This window comes from Oncorhynchus mykiss, chromosome 16 (assembly GCF_057628025.1).
Source record: "Oncorhynchus mykiss isolate SJ-2025 chromosome 16, ASM5762802v1, whole genome shotgun sequence".
NCBI classification, from domain to species: domain Eukaryota; kingdom Metazoa; phylum Chordata; class Actinopteri; order Salmoniformes; family Salmonidae; genus Oncorhynchus; species Oncorhynchus mykiss.
The window spans coordinates 40,913,467-40,940,596 of record NC_143037.1 but is presented as its reverse complement, the minus strand read 5'-3'; the positions used below and the strand labels follow the sequence as shown (position 1 = coordinate 40,940,596).

Below are 27,130 nucleotides of genomic sequence, written 5' to 3'. Positions count from 1 at the left end.
TCAATCAGAGACAACTAATGACTCCTGCCTCTGATTGAGAACCATACTAGGCCGAAACATAGAAATGCCCCAAAACATAGAAAAACAAACATAGACTGCCCACCCAACTCACGCCCTGACCATACTAAATAAATACAAAACAAAGGAAATAAAGGTCAGAATGTGACAACTGTCTGGATTTAGACTGGACTTAGTGTCCTGAAAAGTCTGCCACATAAATGTTGAAAATAAAATCCCAAAAAATTACCAAAGAAATTAACCAATGATGAGCTGTAGCCAAAGTAGCCACTCAAAGTTGTGCTGTAGACATCATAAACTGTCTGTACAGTTGGGCTGCAATGTACATTTGTGTGTGAGACAGAAGGGTGGTGTCCTCCCAGTAACGAAATATAATCTGCTAGAGAATTCCACTTCCCTTATCATCCGATACCTCCCATCCCATCCCCTCCACACATCCAACACTCCCCACACCCTCCACACATTCAATATCCCCCATTCCCTCCACACTTCCTACCCCCCATCCCCTCACATCTGGAGACCCACTGCTCTCCTAGGGAGCCTCTGAGCTGCCTCTGAGAGGCACACACAAACTACAGTCACCCATAAACTACACTCCCTGTAGCTATGGATCCAAAATAATGCATTGTTGTTTCATGAATTCATGTAAAGCCGATGAACTAAAATAGATTTAACAAGAGCACAAGAGCAGGAAGACACCCAAGTCTTGCCAACGGCTCATGACTGCCTAAGAAACACAAGAAGACTTGAGGAAAAGTAGCTTAGGCAGAAATTGTTAATGTCACAGCAGAGGTAGCTAGAGGGAACATATGGCAGGTTGTTCAGTTGCACACTGCCTGCCTGCCAGGGATCCCAAAACATTTATCATGTGAACCTTGATCGTGTATCGTTTCACACTTTTGACAGCATCGAAATGGGATCCTCAAGAGGTCTGACCATGTGGGAGATTTGACACTGAGCTGAAAGGACAGCAGAGCATTTACCGAAATGTGCATCTATACACAACCTGTCATATTACGTGTGATTTGATTGACTGATGTCTGCAAGAGAAATCCCAAAGTGTAATTTCACAATATGTGCCCTATACATTTCTAAAATGAACAATACATCACCTGTGACAGCTTATTTAGCTATGATTCCACCTCATATATCTCCATCTACTCTTGTGGCGGTAGCTTGTTGCTTTGATAATGGACTAGGGGGTGTATTTTCTATGTCCTCTATCTATAAACACTGGATCTTCTATGAGGTTTGACTTTTTAATTTGTCTCTCCGACAGCACATTGGAAAGGACTTTTACTCCGGTTTGTAGAAAATAAATGAAGCTGGAGTCTCTCCCATTTAGTTTTATCACAAGTGAATTGCATGGGATGTTCAATATAGTAACACTATGTTGAAGTAAATGGGATGTTCAATATAGTAACACTATGTTGAAGTAACACTATATTAAAGTAGATGCTTCATTAACCTTATAGCAGAGAGAAAATAGCTCACCATGAGCTATTATGCATCACTATCTATTAATTGCATTATAGGAAACCTATTATTTGTTCATAACACACTGCTAACTTACAGTATATCCACATGAATTTTGTGTACAATTACTATCCTATATATAGTAGATAAAAGTCACTGTGGTTGATCTCCATATCACAACCTCATTATGAAAATGTAACAGTCGTAACATCACAAGGCTAATCTACATAGATATGCAATTACACTGTATGTACATCTATATCATGTGCGCAAATAGTTGTTTCCCAACTTGGTGTATAGGGCAGTGTAAAGTGTGTAACTAATAATACACAGAAAAACCTTAATTACAGTTGCCAGGATTGCACCTCCATGATTGTGAGTGTGTGAGTGTGTGTGAGTGTGTGTGTGGATGCAAACTCGCAGCAGGAGTGAAAATGTGGAAGCATGGGGTATGCTCTCCACACCAAATCTTACAGATAAAAATACGACCAGCATGCAATGTCACATGGAGCACATATCTGATCTTCTAAAAGGGGAAAATGAAGTGTATTCGCCCAATCATGCTTTTACACTATGGGAGAGCTTACAGTCCTTCTCAGTTACCATAGAAACCAACAGGTAAGTGGTAGAGAAGTGCTTCTTCCTCCACAGCATGATACCCCATTCTCAAAACAGTGACCTACAAAAAGACGCCCACCGCCGCGCAGAGGCCATCGCCAGGCATTTCGGATTGGCTCTCCTCCGCCTCTCACTCTAGGGGGTGTGTGTGGAATAAAGGCAATGCTGGGGGGGATGTGTTTTTTATTTAAATAGTAGGTGGATCAGCTTTAATATTGCAAATAGATTTTGGCTTCTATCAATCTAATATTCTGCATCATTTCCAATCCAGCCATACATATATATATTTTTAAAATATATTTTCCTTTATTATTTTCCCCTAACCCTACCACCCCTCCCCTTATTGGAGTAAACTAACAGACAACAACACTTAGGCTTCTACTTCCAGCTTATACATACTATATAGTGCATTCTGAAAGTATTCAGACTTCTTGACATTTCCACATTTTGTTACTTTTCAGCCAAATTCTTATTCTTATTCTATTATGTATTAAATTGTTTTTTTCTTAATCAATCTACACACAATATCCCATAATGACAAAGGTAATTACTTTTTCAGAAATTTTTGCAAATGTATTAAAATAAACCAAATGAAATATGACATTTGCAGAAGTATTCAGACACTTTACTCAGTACTTTGTTGAAGCACCTTTGGCAGCGATTACAGCCTAGAGTCTTCTTGGGTATGACGCTACAAGCTTGGCACACCTGTATTTGGAAATTTCTCACATTCTTCTCTGCAGATCCTCTCAAACTCTGTCAGGTTTGATGGGGTGCATTGCTGCACAGCTATTTTCAGGTATTTCCAGAGGTTTTCGTTTGGGTTCAAGTCCAGACTCTGGCTGGGCCACTCAATGACATTCAGAGACTTGTCCCGAAGCCACACCCACATTATCTTGGCTGTGTGCTTATGGTCGTTGTCATATTGGAAGGTGAACCTTTGCCCTAGTCTGAGGTCCTGAGCACGCTGGAGCAGGTTTTTGTCAAGGATCTCTCTGTACTTTGCTCTGTTCATTTTTCCTTTGATCCTGACTAGTCTCCCAGTCCCTGCCACTGAAAAACATCCCCACAGCATGAAGCTGCCAGCACCATGCTTCATCGTAGGGATGGTATTGACCAGGTGATGGGCAGTGCCTGATTTCCTCCAGACATGACTCTAGGCATTCAGGCCAAAGTGTTCAATCTTGATATGATCAGAGCAGAGAATTTTGTTTCTCATGGTATGAGAGTCCTTCAGCGGACTGTCATGTACCTTCTACTGAGGAGTGGCTTCCGTCTAGTCACTCTACCATAAAGGCCTGATTGGTGGAGTGCTCAGATAGTTGTCCTTCTTGATGGTTCTCCCATCTCCACAGAGGAACTCTGGAGCTCTGTCAGAGTGACCATCAGGTTCTTGGTCACCTCCCAGACCAAGGCCCTTCTCCCCCGATTGCTCAGTTTGGCCTGACGGCCAGCTCTAGGAAGAGTCTTGGTGGTTCCAAACTTCTTCCATTTAAGAATGATGGAGGCCACTGTGTTCTCAATTGAATTTACCACAGGTGGACTCCAATCAAGTTGTAGAAACATCTCAAGGATGATCAATGGAAACAGGATGCACCTGAGCTCAATTTTGAGTCTCATAGCAAAGGGTCTGAATACTTACGTAAATGAGGTATCTGTTTATTTTTAATACATTTGCAAACATTTCTAAAAACCTGTTTTCACTTTGTCATTACAATAACGTGTGTAGATTGATATATTTTTTTATTTAATCAATTTCAGAATAAGGCTGTAACGTAACAAAATGGGGAAAAAGTCAAGGGGTCTGAATACTTTTCGAATGCACTGTACATTTTATAGACACAGTATATTATGCATTAGTTATCTTCTTGTTATTTTTAGTCCCACCCTTCAGCTCCCATCAACCCCTCCAATCTATCACTGAATACCATCCAGTTTTGATTTCTATTTGCCAGATATTTTTCAACTGTGCTATGATGTTTCACAAGTTCTGAACCTTTCTATTCTCATAGTTTCTACAGACTGTAAATTAAAGATACAATTTTTTGCTAAGAGTATTATTATATTATTGATCGATTGACTTTGACTTTTCAGACCACCCAGCAGTACTATTTGCAGAGTTAACTCCAAGTAAATGTTGCAGGGAGGATGTGTTTTTGGGGTTGTTTTGACAGCCATGTGAAACACACTACACACGTAGAGGAGTTGTCTCCAGGCTTTGTCATTGCAGATGCCCTCTGGGATGGCAGGCTCTGTCTGCTGTTGGTTCTTCTGTACCCGTCCCCCTCTCTCTCTCTCTGTCACAGCTTGCTACATGTCCCCCAGGAATGTGGCCTTCTAAATGCCGGAGAGTCAAGGAGGGAGAATGGCACATTTTGGAACAAAACCCACATCCTTTTCCTTCGCTGCTCTCGGCATCTTTGTAGCTTCATCCATTGTCGATTTTAAATAGCGGTCTTTTGAGTGACCAACCAGACAGGCTGAATGGTGATTGTTTTTATTGTTGAACGCAAGGCTTTTCTTCAGGGTGAAGCATTTTTTTAGGCTTTTCTAAAGGATTCTCAAAATGATATGTCGTGCAAATAATTTCTGTTTGAACAAGACTTTTAGTTTGTGATGGAGGATGCAACTTGCATGCTTTACTTTTCAGAATGTGGCGGTATGTGAGCAGGACCATTGGTGAGTGTGTGTGTGCCTGCGTGCATGCATGTGCGCTTGTGTGTAAGTGTGTGTGCACAGGCACAGGGGAAGGTAACGCTTCACTCTGGTAACGCCAAGAAGGCAGAGCACATTTTTATCTCGCCAATAGAGAAAGTGCAGCAGGCCAAAACCCAGTGGCATCCTCCAAAGGCTATACATCTCTTTCTCTTTCTCTCTCTCTCTCTCTCTCTCTCTCTCTCTCTCTCTCTCTCAGCTCAGCTCAGCTCAGCTCAGCTCAGCTCAGCTCAGCTCAGCTCAGCTCAGCTCTGCCAAGGCTATGTCATTTGAACTGGGAGATACACTGTGCTGGCTGCATGGGGACGATAACCCTGAAAACGTATAAATAGAGAAATGGATGAAGATGTCCAGCGGGATCATTTATGGTAATCGAGAACATTTGCTAATAATACATACATTTGCTCCCATGGTCATGTGTAAAATCAAAGATTGGCCTCTGTTTTAGGAGTCTATTCCTGAGGAATAAAACATGATTTGTATTTACAAATGTTGTCGCTCCTTATGCCCCCAAAATAAGAACATACATACCTCTACACGAACAAACAGACAAAAAGCTAAGTATACTCAGTCTGAGATAAAATAGAGCTCAACAATTCATCTCCTATTCTGCAATGACAATTTTTTCCAGCTGGCGAACTCATAACATACATGCACACTCCACAAACAACACCTTATTGTCGATTTCTGAAATCGGCAGGAAAAAAAAATTATGCTTCACAATACAATTTCTGCACAAAATTACCCTTTCAAGAAGTTGATTACAAGATGTTACTATGTCGCGCACCAGAGGTGCTTTGGCAATCAATGCTTTTTTACTCGTTTCTTTCTGAGGCTATAGAGTATGGAATATTGCCACGGGATTATACCATAATACATTCTCAACGTTTACAGCTCACCTACAGTGCTGTGCCTCATTTCCAATCAACAGACAGATAGTCCCTCCCTCAAGACCGAACCAACATTTGCCAATCACATGGGCCATGACATCCAGCCAAAGAGAGGTATGGCCAGTTCTCACTTCATTAGGACTGTAGTGGTTCCATGGATAGTGGGAGAGAGAGTGCCATTTCCCTTGATTTTAAGCAATGTTGTGCTGCTATTTTTATTGACTCGGCCAAAGCTTTTGATACGGTAAACCATTCCATTCTTGTGGGCCGGCTAATGAGTATTGGTGTCTCCAATAGACCACCTGCTGTCTCAGCCTCTGCCTGTCACCAAGGGAGTACACCAAGGCTCGATCCTAGGTCCCACGCTCTTCTCAATTTACATCAAGAACATAGCTCAGGCAGTAGGAAGCTCTCTCATCCATTTATATGCAGATGATACAGTCTTATACTCAGCTGGCCCCTAACCGGATTTTGTGTTAAACACTCTACAACAAAGCTTTCTTAGTGTCCAACAAGCTTTCTCTACCCTTAACCTTGTTCTGAACACCTCCAAAACAAAGATCATGTGGTTTGGTAAGAAGAATAACCCTCTCCCCACAGGTGTGATTACTACCTCTGAGGGTTTAGAGCTTGAAGTAGTCGCCTCATAGAAGTACTTGGGAGTATGGAGATATGGTACACCGTCTTTCTCTCAGCACGTATCAAAGCTGCAGGCTAAGGTTAAATCTAGACTTGGTTCCGTCTATCGTAATTGCTCCTCTTTCACCCCAGCTGCCAAACTAACCCTGACTCAGATGACCATCCTGCCCATGCTAAATTACGGAGACGTAATTTATAGATCGGCAAGTAAGGGTGCCATTACCATTCTGCCATCAGATTTGCCACCAATGCTCCTTATAGGACACGACACTGCACTCTATACTCCTCTGTCAACTGGCCATCTCTGTATACCCGTCGCAAGACCCTGGTTGATGCTTATTTATAAAACCCTCTTAGGCATCACTCCCCCCTATCTGAGAAACCTACTGCAGCCCTCATCCTACACATATAACACCCGTTCTGCCAGTCACATTCTGTTAAAGATACCCTAAGCACACACACTCCTCTTTTCAGTTTGATGCAGCTAACGACTGGAACGAGCTGCTAAAAACATTCAAACTGGACAGTTTTATCTTTTCAGTTTTAGACTCAGTCATGGACACTTGTACTGACAGTTGTGGCTGCTTCGCGGGATGTATTGTTGTCTCTACCTTCTTGCCCTTTGTGCTGTTGTCTGAGCCAAATAATGTTTGTACCATGTTTTGTGCTGCTATCATGTTGGGCTTCTGCCATATAGTGTTGCTACCATGTTGTTGTCATATTAAGTTGCTACCATTCTGTGTTGTCATGTGTTGCTGCCATGCTATGTTGTTGTCTTAGGTCTCTCTTTATGTGGTGTTGTGGTGTCTCTCTTGTCGTGATGTGTGTTTTGTCCTATATTTGTATTATTATTATTAAATCCCCGCCCTCGTCCCCACAGAAGGCTATTTTGCGTTTTGGTAGGCCGTCATTGTAAATAACATTTTATTTTTAACTGACTTGCCAAGTTAAATAAATAAAAGAAAAGACTTACGAGAGGCTCTTCTCCAGCCGTCCGCCCGTGGAGCCAATGATCTCCCCCAGAGTGCAGAAGGTCTGACCAAGGAAGTCCTAGTGCAGAGAGCCTGGGGTTAGTCATTTGACACGTCTAACAGCCTGGCAGTTCACAGCACAGTACATACAATGCTTTATCATACATCCCACATGCCAGGTTGAAAGCTAAGTGATACAAATCAAATCAAATGTTATTGGTCACGTACACATATTTAGCAGATGTTATTGTGTTACGAAATACTTGTGTTCCTAGCTCCAACAGTGTAGAAGTAACTAACAATTCACAACAATACACACAAATCTAAAAGTAAAATAATGGAATTAAGAAATCTAGAAATACTAGAACGAGCAATGTCGGAGTGGCATTGACTAAAATACAGTAGAATACAGTATGTGCGTACATATCATATACAAAGTGGCTGAAGACATTGCAAACTATTGTGACACTGAAAACTCAACAATTAAACATGGGCATACAGTGTGTTATCAGAAAGGTTCAAATAATCCATATCTAGCAGGTGTATCTTATAAACCCGATACATCTCATTGTCCAAAGTTGTTTTTTTACCAAGCTAACATTTCAAGCTGGTGTTCCATCTGTCCACACAACACAGAGAAGCAGATGAGGACATTGAGAAGCACAGACATGGCAAGGCACATAAAAACACCGGCACAAGAATAACAACAGAGCTCTGTGTGTGAGTTCGCTCTCTGATACACTACATTATGCTGTTTCAAAAAGCAACTAGCCTACGGTAGCTTTGGCTTTGAAGTCGTCTCTCAAAGTGCTTTAGCTGAGCATTTGATATAATGGGATGGCTTAATGATACTATGGTTGATTGGAAGAAAAAAAACACAGATATTGGACAAGTGACAGCAGAAGTACAACAAAAACACACCAATCTCACATCATGAATGGCTGTCTCTAAATGCAAAGAAGGAGACAATACACAACATGCCATAATGACTGACATTGCAGCTGTACATTTATTTACTATTTGCATCAATACTAACCTTCTGCGCTCCAGTATTTTGTTGAGCAGAAAGGAAATAGAACACAGGTCAAATCTAGAATATAATATTGTAGACTATTGTATTCATACAAAGACAAAAAGCTTCCTTCTGATAATTATCCTTCCTCTGTACTGTCAGTATTGAGTCACGATGGCATAATTGACAACATAACATTAACAGCGTGTTTTAAACTGTGAGGGGGAGACACTTACAAATTTTGAAATATTTGAACTTCTGGAGTCCACATTGTATCTGCAAGAAACCAAACACAGTTAGGTATAAATCACTTAAAATGACAAAATCTGTGTGAATAACCAGTGAGCTAGGGAAGTATGTCCTTACCTATCAGTTTAGGTATTGGATACTGTACGTGTCGTCCTGAACTAAATGAGCAAATCAAATGATCTCTAAATTAACCTTAACATTTCACAGGGACGTTTCTGCATGAAGGAGGGATACACAGTAGAGGGGCTGAGGATATTCTCTTTGGTTGAGTCCCAAATGGTACCCTATTCACTTTATAGTGCACTACATTTGACCTGAGTCCATAGGACTGTGGCCAAAAGTAGTGCACTATACTTGGAATAGAATGCAATTTGGGATGCATTTGTCTCCCAACATGAGAACATCCATTGACTGTTGGACTAGTCAACATCCATTGACTGTTCCTGAATCCTATTCACTGTGGATATGAAGCCAATCCTCCACCTCGGGCTCAGGGCTTCGATGCTTGCTTAACCATTCCCTAGCTCAAACTCGCTTGTTTTCATTGGTTCAATGGTATAGAACATTATTGAGTGCCATCATTTGGGAGTTATCTGTTTGCCTGTAGCATGACTGTTATGCTGGAGTAGTGTCACGACTTCCGCTGAAGTCGGCTCCTCTCCTTGTTCGGGCGGCGTTCGACGTCACCGGCTTTCTATCCATCTCCGCTCCATTTTTCATTTATCCATTTGTTTTATCTTGTTCCCTGCACACCTGGTTTTCATTCCCCAATCACACTACATGTATTTATTCCTCTGTTCCCCCTCATGTCTTTGTGTGAGATTGTTTTGTGTACCGTGTCTATGTTGACGTGCTTTACTGGTATGCGTTTTTTCCGTGTTTTATTTCACGAGGTATGTTATTGTGTTTTTACAATATTATTGTTTATGCTTATTTGTTTGTACATAATTATTGTGACTGTTTGCGCGTTTTTAACTTTTGACAATTGGCTGGAGGTTTCGACGCAGTGGCGTCTGTCCGTCTGTTGGTTTCTCCTGCCTAAATAAAGTGTGCGCCTGTTCACAACTCTCTGCTCTCCTGCACCTGACTCCGCTCCCAGTACGCACACCAATGACAAGTAGACTGATTGATTATTTGCCCTTTGTTAATAAAAAATTAATAGTGACCCTGTTAACACCTGAGTTACACTGATTGTTTGTAAGAACTTTGTCACAGCGCAGAACAAATTGTTTTTCCCATGGCATATAATCAGACATTTCAAATTCATACAATGTCAATACATATACACTACCATTCAAAAGTTTGGGGTCACTTAGAAATGTCCTTGTTTTTAAAAGATAAGCACACTTTTTGTCCATTAAAATAACATCAAATTGATCAGAAATACAGTTAATACATTGTTAATGTTGTAAATGACTATTGTAGCTGGAAACGGCAGATTTTTAAAGGAATATCTACATAGGAGTACAGAGGTCCATTATCAGCAACCATCACTCCTGTGTTCCAATGGCATGTTGTGTTAGCTAATCCAAGTGTATCCTTTTAAAAGGCTAATTGATCATTAGAAAACCCTTTTGCAATTATGTTAGCACAGCTGAAAAATGTTGTCCTGATTAAAGAAGCAATAAAACTGGCATTCTTTAGACTAGTTGAGTATCTGAAGCATCAGCATCTGTGGGTTCGAATACAGACTAAAAATGGCCAGAAACAAAGGACTTTCTTCTGAAACTCGTCAGTGTATTCTTGTTCTGAGAAATGATGGCTATTCCATGCGAGAAATTGCCAAGAAACTGAAGATCTCGTACAATGCTGTGTACTACTCCCTTCACAGAACAGCACAAACTGTCTCGAACCAGAATCGAAAGAGGAGTGGGAGGCCCCGGTGCACAACTGAGCTAAAGGACAAGTACATTAGAGTGTCTAGTTTGAGAAACAGATGCCTCACAAGTCCTCAACTGGCAGCTTCATTAAATAGTACCCGCAAAACACCAGTCTCAACTTTAACCTTGAAGAGGCGACTCCGGGATGCTAGACTTCTAGGCAGAGTTGCAAAGAAAAAGCCATCTCTTTCCAGTGTCTGTGTTCTTTTGCCCAATCTTAATATTTTCTTTATATTGGCCAGTCTGAGACATGGCTTTTTCTTTGCAATTATAGAATAGTGGGACAACATTCCACAGACCACAATCAACAACCTGATCAACTCAATGCGAAGGAGATGTGTCGTGCTGCATGATGCAAATGGTGGTCACACCAGATATTGACTGGTTTCTGATCCAAGGCCCTACTTTTTTTTTAAGACACAGTATTTGTGACGGGAAAAAAAGCATATACAGTGGGGCAAAACACATTTTAGTCAGCCACCAATTGTGCAAGTTCTCCCACTTAAAAAGATGAGAGAGGCCTGTAATTTTCATCATAGGTACACTTCAACTAAAAAAAATCGAGAAAATCACATTGTAGGATTTTTTATGAATTTATTTGCAAATTATGGTGGAAAATAAGTATTTGGTAAATAACAAAAGTTTATCTCAATACTTTGTTATATACCCTTTGTTGGCAATGACAGAGGTCAAAAGTTTTCTGTAAGTCTTCACAAGGTTTTCACACACTGTTGCTGGTATTTTGGCCCATTCCTCCATGCAGATCTCCTCTAGAGCAGTGATGTTTTGGGGCTGTTGCTGGGCAACACAGACTTTACACTCCCTCCAAAGATTTTATATGGGGTTGAGATCTGGAGACCGGCCAGGCCACTCCAGGACCTTGAAATGCTTCTTACGAAGCCACTCTTTCGTTGCCCGGGCGGTGTGTTTGGGATCATTGTCATGCTGAAAGACCCAGCCACGTTTCATCTTCAATGCCCTTGCTGATGGAAGGTTTTCACTCAAAATCTCACGATACATGGCCCCATTCATTCTTTCCTTTACACGGATCAGTTGTCCTGGTCCCTTTGCAGAAAAACAGCCCCAAAGCATGATGTTTCCACCCCCATGCTTCACAGTAGGTATGGTGTTCTTTGGATGCAACTCAGCATTCTTTGTCCTCCAAACACAACGAGTTGAGTTTTTACCAAAAAGTTATATTTTGGTTTCATCTGATCATATGACATTCTCCCAATCTTCTTCTGGATCATCCAAATGCTCTCTAGCAAACTTCAGACGGGCCTGGACATGCACTGGCTTAAGCAGGGGGACACGTCTGGCACTGCAGGATTTGAGTCCCTGGCGGCGTAGTGTTTTACTGATGGTAGGCTTTGTTACTTTGGTCCCAGCTCTCTGCAGGTCATTCACTAGGTCTCCCCGTGTGGTTCTGGGATTTTTGCTCACCGTTCTTGTGATCATTTTGACACCACGGGGTGAGATCTTGCGTGGAGCCCCAGATCGAGGGAGATTATCAGTGGTCTTGAATGTCTTCCATTTCCTAATAATTGCTCCCACAGTTGATTTCTTCAAACCAAGCTGCTTACCTATTGCAGATTCAGTCTTCCCAGCCTGGTGCAGGTCTACAATTTTGTTTCTGGTGTCCTTTGACAGCTCTTTGGTCTTGGCCATAGTGGAGATTGGAGTGTGACTGTTTGAGGTTGTGGACAGGTGTCTATTATACTGATAGCAAGTTCAAACAGGTGCCATTAATGCAAGTAACGAGTGGAGGACAGAGGAGCCTCTTTTTAAGTGGGAGAACTTGCACAATTGGTGGCTGACTAAATACTTTTTTGCCCCACTGTAGTGGCCTGAAAGAATATGTGAACTCTTTGGAAATACCTGGATTTCTGCATGAATTGGTCATACAATTTGATCTGATCTTCATCTAGGTCACAAAAATAGACAAACACAGTCTGCTTAAACTAATAACACACAAACAATTATACGCTTTCATGTCTTTATTGAACACATCGTGGAAACATTCACAGGGAAGGGTGAAAGAGGTATGTGAACCCTTTGGCAGCAAAAACCTCAACCGAAAGTTTTCTGTAGTTGCGGATCAGACCTGCACAATGGTCAGGAGGAATTTTGGACCATTCCTCTTGACAAAATTGTTTCAGTTCAGCATTATTCTTGGGATGTCTGGTGTGAACTGCTCTCTTGAGGTCATGCCACAGCATCTCAATCGGGCTAAGGTGAGGACTCTGACTGGGCCACTCTAGAATTTTATTTTGTTGAAGCCATTCTGTTGTTGATTTACTTCTGTGTTTTGGGTCATTGTCCTGTTGCATCACCCAACTTCTGTTGCACTTCAGTTGGCGGACAAATAGCCTAACATTCTCCTGCAAAATATCTTGATAAATTTGAGAAATCATTTTTCCATTGATGATATTAAGCTGTCTAGGCCCTAAGGCAGCAAAGCAGCCCCAAACCATGATGCTCCCTCCACCATACTTTACAGTTGGGATGAGGTTGATGTTGGTGTGCTGTGCCCTTTTCCTCTCCACATACAGTGTTGTGTGTTCCTTCCTAACAAAACTGTAGTTTCATCTGTCCACAGAATATTTTGCCAGTAGCGCTGTGGAACATCCAGGTGCACTTTTGCCAACTTCAGATGTGCAGAAAGGTTTTTTTTTGACAGCAGTGGCTTCTTCCGTGGTGTCCTCACATGAACACCATTCTTGTTTAGTGTTTTACGTATTGTAGACTCGTCAACAGAGATATTACCATGTTCCTGTAAGTCTTTAGCTGACACTCTAGGATTCTTCTTAACCTCATTGAGCATTCTGCGCTGTGCCTTTGCGGTCACCTTTGCAGCTGCCCCTAGGGAGAGTAGCAACAGTGCTGAACTTTCTCCATATATAGACAATTTGTCTTACCAAGGACTGATGAACATCAATGCTTTTAGAGATACTTTTGTAACCCTTTCCAGCTTTATGCAGGTCAACAATTCTTAATCTTAGGTCTTCTGAGATCTCTTTTGTTCGAGGCATGGTTCACATCAGGCAAGGCTTCTTGTGAATAGCAAACTCACATTTTGTGAGTGTTTTTTATAGGGCAAGGCAGCTCTAACCAATATCTCCAATCTCGTGTCATTGATTGGACTCCAGGTTAGCTGACTCCTGAATCCAATTAGCTTTTGGAAAGGTTAGCCTAGAGGTTCACATACTTTTTCCAACCTACACTGTGAATGTTTAAATGATGTATTCAATATAGACAAGAAAAATACAATACTTTGTGTGTTATTAGTTTAAGCACACTATGTTTGTCTATTGTTGTGACTTAGATGAAGATCAGATCAAATTTGATGACCAATTGATGCAGAAATCCAGGTAATTCCAAAGGGTTCACATACTTGTTCTTGCCACTGTATCTGTATTGCCAGTCATGGGAAATCCATAGATTCGAGCCTCATTTATTTATTTCAATAGACTGGTTTCCTAATGAACTATAACTCAGTAAAATCTTTGAGTTTTTGTCATGTTGCTTTTTTTGTTCAGTGTACATAGTGAACAGTGTACATAGTGTACATAGTGAACAGTGTACATAGTGTACATAGCCCTCGAGTTCATTATTGAAGGTGAGTGTGATGCTTTTCAATTGATAGCTATACAAAACTTTCTTTGATGTTGGTAAACAATATTGACATTTAACAACAAACGTGATTGTGAAGATGGATAAATTCCAACACAATGATATAATGGCACAGACATTATCCCAAAATGGCATCAGTATGTCATGGGACCACAGCAGATATAATACGGTTCCTTTTAGTTTTTTTGCATCTCCAACAGAGTACAGTGCCTTGCGAAAGTATTCGGCCCCCTTGAACTTTGCGACCTTTTGCCACATTTCAGGCTTCAAACATAAAGATATAAAACTGTATTTTTTTGTGAAGAATCAACAACAAGTGGGACACAATCATGACAAGTGGGACACATCAACATCATTTATTGGATATTTCAAACTTTTTTAACAAATCAAAAACTGAAAAATTGGGCGTGCAAAATTATTCAGCCCCTTCACTTTTAACTTCAGTGCAGCAAACTCTCTCCAGAAGTTCAGTGAGGATCTCTGAATGATCCAATGTTGACCTAAATGACTAATGATGATAAATACAATCCACCTGTGTGTAATCAAGTCTCCGTATAAATGCACCTGCACTGTGATAGTCTCAGAGGTCAGTTAAAAGCGCAGAGAGCATCATGAAGAACAAGGAACACACCAGGCAGGTCCGAGATACTGTTGTGAAGAAGTTTAAAGCCGGATTTGGATACAAAAAGATTTCCCAAGCATTAAACATCCCAAGGAGCACTGTGCAAGCGATAATATTGAAATGGAAGGAGTATCAGACCACTGCAAATCTACCAAGACCTGGCCGTCCCTCTAAACTTTCAGCTCATACAAGGAGAAGACTGATCAGAGATGCAGCCAAGATGCAGCCAAGAGGCCCATGATCACTCTGGATGAACTGCAGAGATCTACAGCTGAGGTGGGAGACTCTGTCCATAGGACAACAATCAGTCGTATATTGCACAAATCTGGCCTTTATGGAAGAGTGGCAAGAAGAAAGCCATTTCTTAAAGATATCCATAAAAAGTGTTGTTTAAAGTTTGCCACAAGCCACCTGGGAGACACACCAAACATGTGGAAGAAGGTGCTCTGGTCAGATGAAACCAAAATTGAACTTTTTGGCAACAATGCAAAACGTTATGTTTGGCGTAAAAGCAACACAGCTGAACACACCATCCCCACTGTCAAACATGGTGGTGGCAGCATCATGGTTTGGGCCTGCTTTTCTTCAGCAGGGACAGGGAAGATGGTTAAAATTGATGGGAAGATGGATGGAGCCAAATACAGGACCATTCTGGAAGAAAACCTGATGGAGTCTGCAAAAGACCTGAGACTGGGACGGAGATTTGTCTACCAACAAGACAATGATCCAAAACATAAAGCAAAATCTACAATGGAATGGTTCAAAAATAAACATATCCAGGTGTTAGAATGGCCAAGTCAAAGTCCAGACCTGAATCCAATCGAGAATCTGTGGAAAGAACTGAAAACTGCTGTTCACAAATGCTCTCCATCCAACCTCACTGAGCTCGAGCTGTTTTGCAAGGAGGAATGGGAAACAATGTCAGTCTCTCGATGTGCAAAACTGATAGACATACCACAAGCGACTTACAGCTGTAATCGCAGCAAAAGGTGGCGCTACAAAGTATTAACTTAAGGGGGCTGAATAATTTTGCACGCCCAATTTTTCAGTTTTTGATTTGTTAAAAAAGTTTGAAATATCCAATAAATGTCATTCCACTTCATGATTGTGTCCCACTTGTTGTTGATTCTTCACAAAAAAATACAGTTTTATATCTTTATGTTTGAAGCCTGAAATGTGGCAAAAGGTCGCAAAGTTCAAGGGGGCCGAATACTTTCGCAAGCCACTGTATATGACATGTCTGGGTGCATTACATGCATCCTGGCAGGAGTGTAGTAAATCCTATGGATTAGCTTTAATTGCAATAATTTATGTCTGAAGTTGTAGGAGCAGATATGAACACTCACATACTATATATGTGACCAATCATTCTCATCAATATCTTCCTTCAGATCTGTTTCCCATTTTCTCCTTATAGGTTCTGAGCTATCAGGTAGAGATTTAATAACCCTTGATATAACTTGGCAATCAACTTCTTTGACATAGCAGCTTCTTTCAGTATGGTTTCAATGCTAGATGCTTTAGGTTCATCCAGATTATGTTGAAGCACTGCTCCAAAAAATAAAGGGAACACTAAAATAACACATCCTAGATCTGAATGAATGAAATATTCTTATTAAATACTTGTTTCTTTACATAGTTGAATGTGCTGACAACAAAATCACACAAACATTATCAATGGAAATCAAATTTATCAACCCATGGAGGTCTGGATTTGGAGTCACACTCAAAATTAAAGTGGAAAACCACACTACAGGCTGATCCAACTTTGATGTAATGTCCATTTCACAGAAGTGTGATTGACTTGGAGTTACATTGTGTTGTTTAAGTGTTCCCTTTATTTTTTTGAGCAGTGTATAATTGTATAATTAATTCATGAACACATACATGGCTGTCTGAAAAATGTTTATGTAAAACAGAGCAGTAGTTGCGTTTATCTGTCCGGATCAAATTCCATTCTGTGGCTTTGGCTAATATACCTTCTTTTTTTGCTGTGTTATCGTTTGGTATCGTTTTGGTATCGAGAATCACGATGGTATCGAGTATTTCGATATACTAAACCTGGTATCGAAGTCAACATTCTGGCATCGTGACAGCACTAGTGATAGGGGAGTTTCTTGTAAATAACCGATGTTGGCTTTATTCTTTTTCAAAAAAGAAAAATACCTGAATTATTTTTGGCTGGCTGCACAATTCCATTTACATTCTATGTCACACATGTTAACAGTATGTGTGTGTGTGTGCGCAGAAGTGTTAAACTTCAAATAGGAAAATCTTTCTTTAGAGCCAAATTTTAGCAAACAAAAAAATTGTGACGAAATGCGATTAACAATAGAAATTCATGTTATTAACCGTTTGACAGTCCTAGTAAAGACCCATCCCAATATCATGTTGTGGATAATACTGACGATATAAATAGGTTAAAGCTTCAGGCATTCTAAATCAAGGGTCTCCAACCTTTTCTAGCATGAGAGCTACTCATTTTTTTCTTCTTTTCAAATAAGCACATTCTTCTCTTCCCCAGGTCTTTAGTGTAAAAGAGAAAGTAATGCACTATGTTTTCTGTCAATACACCTAGTCAAATAATGGTTATTAAAAAACTCTAAGTGGGACCTTATAAATGCTGTGATCCCCCCCCCCCCCCCCCCCCCCCCAATGTTATGTTGTATATTTTCCCAAAATACGTTCTCAGTTTTATTTTTCCTGGTTTTAGAATGTTATTTTTTCACACCCCAACTTACAATTGTTCATGGATGTTCTGAGTCCAAGTCAATACTTAAATCACATCAGAATAAAAAAAATGTATAGGTCTGGAAGAAAACTAACGTATTTTGTTTTTTGTGTAATCCCCCTTAATTGTGCATCTAGCGAGTGATGAATGTGCCGTCTAATGTGCCGGTTTGGCGATGGTTCTGTATTGCTGCTGCTCATTCATGGCAAAGTTTGCAAATAACTAATTATGTACTTCTGCCAGGTAAGCCTACTTTGCAGTTAACATTTAATTGACAAGGTTTCGGGGAAAGAATTTCTGTCAACCAACAAGACAGTTATCACATTAACTGGCTACACATTTAAAATTTAATTTTTGTATTTTTATTAAACTTTTATTTAACTAGGCAACGACACTGGGCCAATTGTGCGCTGCCCTATGGGACTCCCAATCACAGCGGCTTGTGACACAGCCTGGAATCGAACCAGAAAAATACAACACTAATACATCCTGATTAGATGAGTATTCAACCCCCTGATGTTAAAATCACTTTTTTTTCTCAAAGAGCTTTACAAACCTGGATTGTAAGACATTTGCCAATTACTTAATTTTTTTACTTCAAGTTCTGTCAAGTTTGTTGTTGATCCTTGCTAGACAGCCAAGTCTTGCCATAGATTTTTCAGGTCGATTTAAGTTAAAACTGTAACTAGGCCACTCAGGAACATTCAATGTAGTCTTGCTAAGCAACTCCAGTGTATATTTAACCTAGAGTTTTAGGTTATTTTCCTGCTGAAAGGTACATTTATCTCCCAGTGGCTATTGGAAAGCAGACTGAACAAGATTTTCTTCAAGGATTTTGCCTGTGCTTAGCTACATTCCGTTTCTTTTTATCCTGAAAACTCCCCAGTCATTGCCGATGACAAGCATATCCATAACATGATGCAGCTACCACCATGCTTGAAAACGTTAAGAGTGGTAATCATTAATAGATTTGCCCCAAAATAATGCTTTATATTAAGTACAAAAGGTTAATGTTTTTGCCACATTTTTTGCAGTATTACTTTAGTGTCGTATTGCAAATATTAGGAATGTTTTGGAATATTATTATTCTGTACAGACTTCCTTCTTTTTACTCTGTCATTTAGGTTAGTATTGTTAAGTGACTACAATGTTGTTAATCTATCCTCAGTTTTCTCCTATCACAGCCATTAAACTCTGTAATTGTTTTAAAATCACCATTGGCCTAATGGTGAAATCCCTGAGTGGTTTCCTTCCTCTCCACCAACAGTGTTAGGAAGGATGCCTGTATCTTTGTAATGGAGTTAATAACTTCACCATGCTCAAAAGGATATTCATTGTCTGCTTTTTTTATTTTACCCATCTACAAATAGGTGGTCTTCTGTGCGAGGCATTGGACAACCTCCCTGGTCTTTGTGGTTGAATCTGTGCTTGAAAATCACTACTCGACTGAGGGACCTTACAGATAATTGTATGTGTGGGGTACAGAGATGAGGTAGTTATTCCAAAATCATGTTAAACGCTATTTTTTTCACAGTGTGTCCATGCAACGTATTATGTGACTAGTTAACCACATTTCTACTCCTGAACTTATTTAGGCTGGCCATAACAAATAGGTTGAATACATAGGTACAGATCTAAATGTACAGTATGGTTACCAGGAGGAAAATGGGGGGAGGGTCATGCTTTTTCAATTTCAGTCAAGGGGAGGGTTTAGTATTTTTTTTAAATCTAGACCAGGAGAGGGTCATGTAATTTGTAATTGATGAAATGTAAATATTTCTCAGTGTTTTACAAATTGTCCCAGATGTCACCTCTCATGTCTGATTCTCCGCTGTTTTCACAATATCAATAGGCTACGAAGTGCATGATCGGAAAAGCACAGAGCAGAATTATATTTCTATCTATCTGGTGCAAATAAAACTTGGCTGCATTACACACTGCAATGGATACTCCAACCCTGAGCCCTGGCCTGCTCTGCTCTTGCTGATCAAAAACGTTTTGGTGTGCTGCTTAAGCAATGGCTGTGCTGTGAAGGGCTACGGTGGCAGTTCAGGAGGAGAGTCAAAAGCTCCTTCTGATTATTTATTTTTGATTAGGCCTAGTCCCAAAAATATGCTATATTGCAGTTTGAAAAGGAGAGCGCAAAGTTGAGATGGAGGACCGGAGGTCAACTATGACAGCTTGCTACTACAATAGATTTGATTAAACACAATATGTGTCTTGCCCATGATGTTATGAGTTATTGACCTCATAATAAAGCCAGATTCGACTAATTTACATTGTGGTACTAAAACTTGAAGCAGCAGCCGGGGCACAATCAATCGGAAATGGACAGCTCATGGTGCTGAAAGTAGGCTAATTCAAGTAGGCATAATTCATTTAAACCGTCTTCCTTTTAATTAGACTTTACAATTAGACTAACAACAATAGTGTCACGACTTCCGCCGAAGTTGGTCCCTCTCTTTGTTCAGGCGGCGTTCGGCGGTTGACATCACCGGTTTTCTAGTCACCACCGATCCCATGTTTCATTTTCGATTTGTTTTGTCTTCATTATACACACCTGGTTTCCATTCCATAATCATTGTTCCCTTGTTTCCCCCTTGGTCTTGTGCGTGTTTGTTATTGTCAAGTTGTCTCGTTTTGTGACCTGGATTATTTAATCTCCTTTATGGAATATTGTTTTTGAGTAAAGTAACGGTTATTACTCATCTCTGTGTCCTGCGCCTGACTCCGCCTTACCAGCATCACCTAGACATATGACAAATAGGGCTTTGTGTTGGAGTCTATTTCTTCCTATTTAAGAAATAAGATGTAGGCCTACCCGTTTGACAGACGAAATTAGCAAATGGCTGCTCTATCCATAGATTAGCCTACCTCCGTATTAGTGAAGGGCTGTTAAATTAAAATCAAGACTCGAATTGAGGGGGTATGAGACGGTGCCATAGGCCTAGCTTTTATTAAAGAAACTGGTAAAAAAAAAAAGTACAGGCCTACCCCTTGTTAGCTTAAGTATTTTAAGAAAATAAAACTAATTTGTTTATATAAAGTGACCTGTAACAGTGCTTTGGTCCGGGATGCTTCATGCTAGAAACAAGCTGTAAAATACCCAGGAATGTCACGTTCTGACCATAGTTCTGTTATTTTAATCTTTGTTTTAGTATGGTCAGGGCTTGCGTTGGGGTGGGCAGTCTATGTTTGTTTTTCTATGTTGGTTTTTGTGTTTGGCCTAGTATGGTTCTCAATCAGAGGCAGGTGTCGTTAGTTGTCCCTGATTGAGAATCATACTTAGGTAGCCTGGGTTTCACTTTTGGTTTGTGGGTGTTTGTTTCCGTGTGAGTGTTTGGGCCACACGGTACTGTTTCGGTTTTGTATATTTCACGTTTATTATTTTGTTCCAGTGTTCAGTTGTGTTTTTGAATAAATCAATATGGACACTTACCACGCTGCGTTTTAGTCCGATCCTTACTCCTCCTCAGACGAAGAGGAGGAAATCCGTTACAAGGAAAGACGTTACTCCGATGCATATGGGGATATCAATGTTTTGTTCTTTGACATTCAGAGGCTGACTTTGCTTTAAAAGTAATCTAATTTTGACACTATCAATTGATTAAGCTATTACCTTTCTGTACAACAGAAGATGTTTAAACCCAGACAGCTTTTAGGGAAAAACTTGTGACCTTTTCACATTGGGTTAAGCCACGTAAGAAGAGTAGCCAGCAGTTAAAGCTTACATTTTTTTCTGCGGCAGTAGGCCTATTCTGTCTGGGGTGGAAAAGTAAAGTACCATGCTCGGATTCGTAATGACGTCTCAGATTTGAAAACGGGGACAGTTTTGTTGCAAACAAGACACCGATTTGGCATTTGGAGCTCATGCGGTGGGGGAGATCTTTGTGGGCTATACTCAGCCTTGTCTCAGGGTAGTAAGTTGGTGGTGTGTTGATATCCCTCTAGTGGTGTGGGGGCTGTGCTTTGGCAAAGTGGGTGGAGTTATATCCTGCCTCTTTGGCCCTGTCCGGGGATATCGTCAGATGGGGCCACATGTCCCCTAACCCCCCCCATCTCAGTTGCTAGTATCTGTGCTGCAATAGTCTATGTGCCGGGACTTGGGTCAGTCTGTCCTATCTGGTGTAATTCTCCTGTCTTATTTGGTGATGCCCCTTGGTTTGCTGCTCATGTCCCCTCTTGGGCCAACCGTTCAATGTGCTCGTTGGATTGTGGGACCCTGTGTGAAGTTCTCCTGTCCAAATAGTTGTGGTATTACCTTTTCCAGGAATTCTTCCATACCGGTTGTTCCACAACTTTCTGGGAAATGTTGATTTGAATTGCAACTGAAGTCTTCCATCCCGTTTCATCTTTCAGTAATGATGTATTTTTGTTCATCCACAGTTTTCTTTACACGGTTAACCCAGTTTCAGCCTCCATATTTTGAGGTTCAATCATACAATTATGCAGTTGTATAATTCTGACACGAGCAGCAATGCAGATATTGAGATGAGCGAGATGTAAGATTTAGCTCTCACACAGCCACACAGTTTAGATGATGTTCAGTTTAGAAGAAAAAAAACAAAGCCTACTGTATATCGTTGACTACATTAAAGCTATAATGGCACCTAGGTAATCTTTATCTAGATCTGGAATAAGAGGTGGGGTGGCTTACCAGCAAAGCCAAGTGGATGTAATGACAGCACATAATCAATGTGATAAATGAAAAGGCTTGAGCTGGATCTATGATTGGTAAGCCCGTTATGGTGGCTCCCTGAATGACAACCTGTGAGAAGGACTGAGGGACTTGGCTAACCCTGTGATCTGAAAGAATAACAAAGAAGCAAAGAAAATGCTTGAAACAGATCATTATTAATTGGTCCTATGTATAAATTAAAGGTTTATTTTTGCATCTAGCCTAGCCAGAATTGTTATATTTTTTATCAGATATGAAATTAGAAGATAGAATTGAATACAACACTACAGTATATAATTGAAAAGCATCAATCTGGTCGTTTTTACAAAAATATACACTTCTAGACACATGATGCCGACAGTGCCTTCGGAAAGTATTCATGGACTTTTTCCACATTTTGTTATGTTACAGCCTTATTCTTCTTATTTTAAATATAATTTTTTCCTCAGCAAGCTACACACAATACACCCAAAATGACAAAGCGAGAACAGTTTTTTATTATTTGTGCAAATTTATTACAAATAAAAAACAGAAATGCCTTATTTACATAAGTATTCCCGACCCTTTAATATGAGACTCGAAATTGAGCTCAGGTGCATCCTGTTTCCATTGATCATCCTTGAGATGTTTCTTCAACTTGATATGAGTCTGCCTGTGGTAAATTCAATTGATTGGACATGATCTGGAAAGGCACACACCTGTCTATACAAGGTCCCACAGTAGACAGTGCGTCAGAGCAAAAACCAAGCCATGAGGCTGACGAAATTGTTTGTAGAGCACTTAGACAGCTTTGTGTTGAGGCACAGATCTGGAGAAGGGTACCAAAAAATGTCTGCAGCATTGAAGGTCCCCAAGAACACAGTAACCTCCATCTTTCTTAAATTAAGAATTGGTCAGGGAGAACCCGATATTCACTCTGACACAGCTCGAGGGTCACTCTGACAGAGCTTTAGAGTTTCTCTGTGGAGATGGGAGAACCTCCCAGAAGGACAACCATCTCTGCAGCACTCCAACTATCAGGCCTTTATGGTAGAGTGGCCAGATGGAAGCCACTCCTCAATAAAAGACACATGACCGCCCACTTGGGAGTTTGCCAAAAGGCACCTAAAGGACTCTCAGACCATGAGAAACCAGATTTGATGGTCTGATGAAACCAAGATTTAACTCTTTGGCCTGAATGCCAATTTTCACATCACGTCTGGAGGAAACCTGGCACCATCCCTACGGTGAAGCATGGTGGTGGCAGCATCATACTGTGGGGATGTTTTTCAGCAGCAGGGACTGGGAGACTAGTCAGGATCGAGGGAAAGATGAATGGAGAAAAGCACAGAGAGATGCTTGATGAAACAGGACAACGACCCTAAGCACACAGCCAATATAATGCAGGAGTGGCTTCGGGACAAGTCTTGATTGTCCTTGAGTGACCCAGCCAGAACCCGGACTTGAACCCGATCGAACATCTCTGGAGAGATCTGAAAATAGTTGTGCAGCAACGCTTCCCATCCAACCTGACAGAGTTTGAGAGGATCTGCAGAGAGGAATGGGAGAAATTCCCCAAATACAGGTGTTCCAAGCTTGTAGCGTCATACCCAAGAAGACTCAAGGCTGTAATCACTGCCAAAGGTGCTCCAACAAAGTACTGAGTAAAGGGTCTGAAGAATTATCAGTCACAATACCAGTCAAAAGTTTGGACTGTCATGACATTGCCCTCTTTGGGTACAGCGAGCACCATCCCCTTCTCTCTGCACCATCCCCCTCTCTCTCTTCCCACTACACCAGGCTCTGTTAGGCAGGTCATAAATTCCCGGAGGAGATTGTTCCTCATGGCCAGACAGTATAGAGAGAGAGTGAGTTTTCATAGAGAGAACAAAGGAACTTCTTTCACCTCACAGAACCTGAGAACTGAACAATATTCATGTTCTGGAGAATGTATAAACGGTCGGTGAAGTAGCCAGCTATGAACTAACTAAATCATTGGCCCGCCCCATGAGCACAGACATTGATCTGGCGTCGTGGGACAGCCCCTTTCTGCTCTTCCGAATATAACCCCCACCTTGGGAATTTATCTTCAGACCATGCTTCTCTCAACTACGAGAAGGCTAAGTTTTGAGCCCATTGCTGAATTCTTAACCATACCACATGGTTAAACTCTGAGACTATCAAACCGACAGAATAAGAACAAATCTTTGGTACTAATTGCTAGTCTGCAGAAGACCGACAACCGCCAAAACATCTATTCTATAACAACATTGCTGAATGTTACTCTGAACTATCCATTCTAACCACGGCAGAGAGAGCGAGGGCGGACAAACTCCAACAGAAACAAACTTTCCAACAGAGATCACGACGACACACTGAGCGTAAATATATATATTGATTGCAATTATTCCCAAATGAGTGAGCATTCATTTGCAAAGGATTAGCATTTAAATTGTTATAATTATCAACTTTGTAGTGTCTTATCTTTCGCTCCCCCCTCAGTCCCTTTGTCTAACCATCCGCCATGCCGGTTTAGCCCACTAGGGCACATTTCCCTATCATTTCCTTGTAACCATATCTACTTCTACTGTGATTATTTAGTTAGTAAATAAATGATTTAAGACAATTGATGTTTGGATGATTCATAGTGAAGACTGGGTTCGTGCAGATAACCAACAATTTACAACGTTTGGAATGAGACTAACGTGAGGTAAAGAATAATTCATCAATTAGAAGAGTAATTGATCAGATATTAAAATATCTGAAAGTTATATTAGGAAAATTATAACTTTGTAATCTGAATATTATCCCTGGTGCCCCGACTTCCTAGTTAATTACAGTTACATGATTAAGTTAGTTTAATCATGTAATAATAATTACAGAGAATTTATTTGATAAAAATAAGATAACAGGACACACCTATTCATTCCAGTTTTTTTCTTTATGTTCACTATTTTCTACATTGTAGAATAATAGTGAGGAAGTCAAAACTATGAAATAACACATATGGAATCATGTAGTAACCAAAAAACTGTTAAACAAATCAAAATAAATTTTATATTTGAGATTCTTCAAAGTAGCCATGCTTTGCCTTGATTACAGCTTTGCACACTCTTGACATTCTCTCAACCAGCTTCACCTGGAATGCTTTTCCAACAGTCTTGAAGGAGTTCCCACATATGCTGAGCACATGTTCACTGCTTTTCCTTCACTCTGCGGTTCAACTCATCCCAAACCATCTCAATTGGGTTGAGGTCGGGTGATTTTGGAGGCCAGGTCATCTGATGCAGCACTCCATCACTCTCCTTCTTCAAATAAATATGCAAATGTGATATTTCAGTTTATTATTTTTAATACATTTGCAGACATTTCTAAAAATCTGTTTTTGCTTTGTCGTTAAAGGGGTATTGTGTGTAGGTTGATGAGAGAAAAAAACTATTCAATCAACTATAGAATAATACTGTAACGTAACAAAATGTGGAAAAAGTCAAGGGGCCTGAATACTTTCCGAATGCACTGTATGTGAATGCATTGCATTCAATGGGGGGGAGGGGAGATTAGTGTCACAATATTGATGCCTAGAGATATGCTTCACACACATTACGCGTAAGTGAATACATTGCGTTCAATGAGATTGATGCATAGATATGGATAGAGTAGTTGACACATAAGTCAATTGCATTCATGTCTGTCAGTTCTTTCTCTCTCTCTCGCTATTCTCTAATCATCTAATCTCTCTCTCTCCATCCCTACTTCTTTTTCTCTCCCTCTCTTTGCTTCTCTCTCTCTCTCTCTCTCTCTCTCTCTCTACCTCTTCTTTATCCCTCCTCTTCTCTCTTCAACCCCCTTCTTCCATCCCTTTCACCCTCTCTCTCCCTCCGCTCTCTCTTTCTCCCTCCTGTTTCTTCCTCTCTCTATCTATCTATTCTCTAACACCCACTCTCCATCTCCGGTTTTGCACCCCCTCAGGCTCTTGCGGTGGGGGAGATCTTTGTGGGCTATACTCCGCCTTTTCTCAGGGTAGTAAGTTGGTGGTCTTTTGATATTCCTCTGGTGGTGTGCTTTGGCAAAGTGGGTGGGGTTATACCCTGTCTGGTTGGCCCTGTCCGGCGGTATCGTTGGACGGGGCCACAGTGTCCCCAGTATCTATGCTGCAATAGTCTATGTGCTGGGGCTTGGGTCAGTCTGTCTTATCTGGTGTCCTGTGTGATCTTAAGTATGCTCCCTCTAGTCCTCCAAACTCTTTTTCGCTTTCTCTCTTTCCCCTCCTGGAGGACCTTGGTGCCAGCCCTAGGACCATGCCTGACGACTTCTGGCTGTCCCGTCCCCAGTCCTCCTGGTCATGCTTCTGATCCAGTTTCTGCTTTTCTAAATGCGACTATGGAACCCTGACCTTTAACCGGGCACAGCCAGAAGAGGATTGGCCATCTCTCAGAGCCTGGTTCTTCTCTAGATTTCTTCCCAGGTTCTTGCCTTTCCAGTGAGTTTTTCTTAGACACCATGCTTCTACATCTGCATTGCTTGGTCTTTGGGGTGTTAGTCTGGGTTTCTGTATAGCACTTTGTGACATCAGCTGATGTAAGAAGGGCTGTATAAATACTGTATAAATACATTTATAAATACATTTAATTGATTCTATTTCTTTCCCTCCTTCTTTTGTTCCCTCCCCCCTCCATATCTCTATCTATTCTCTAATCGCCCCTCTCCATTTCTCTCTAAAGGAGGTAGAGCGAGAGAAACAAAGGAAGAAAAAGGGAGGTAGAGAGGAGGAGGGAGGGAGGGAGACAAAAAGAGAGAGAAGAGCGAGGGAGAGGGCGATTAGAGAATAGAGAGTGAGAGAAAACCAACAGACATGAATACAGTTGGCTTCTGTGTCAACTACTTGATGCATATCTATGCGTCAATCTTATTGAATGCAATGCATTCACTTAGGCATCATGTCTCTGATACTTATCTTTAGGCATCAATAGTGACACTAATCTTTCCTCCATTGAATGCAATGTATTCTCTTAGGCGACA

The 27,130-nt window shown here is 40.8% G+C and overlaps 1 protein-coding gene across 1 annotated transcript in view; it reads right to left on the bottom strand.

The window, feature by feature from the left end:
• The window catches only part of LOC110491908 (copine 5a), a 65,753-nt gene extending 44,017 nt beyond the window's left edge, over positions 1-21,736 (bottom strand). Inside the window, exons 1-2 of the mRNA XM_090201605.1 lie at positions 21,716-21,736; positions 7,330-7,406 (exon numbers count right to left, since the gene is read on the bottom strand). Of these exons, the coding sequence (XP_090057731.1) occupies positions 7,330-7,406; positions 21,716-21,736 (98 nt within the window). The remainder of the gene's footprint in view (positions 1-7,329; positions 7,407-21,715) is intronic.
• Positions 21,737-27,130: the final 5,394 nt, after the last annotated feature.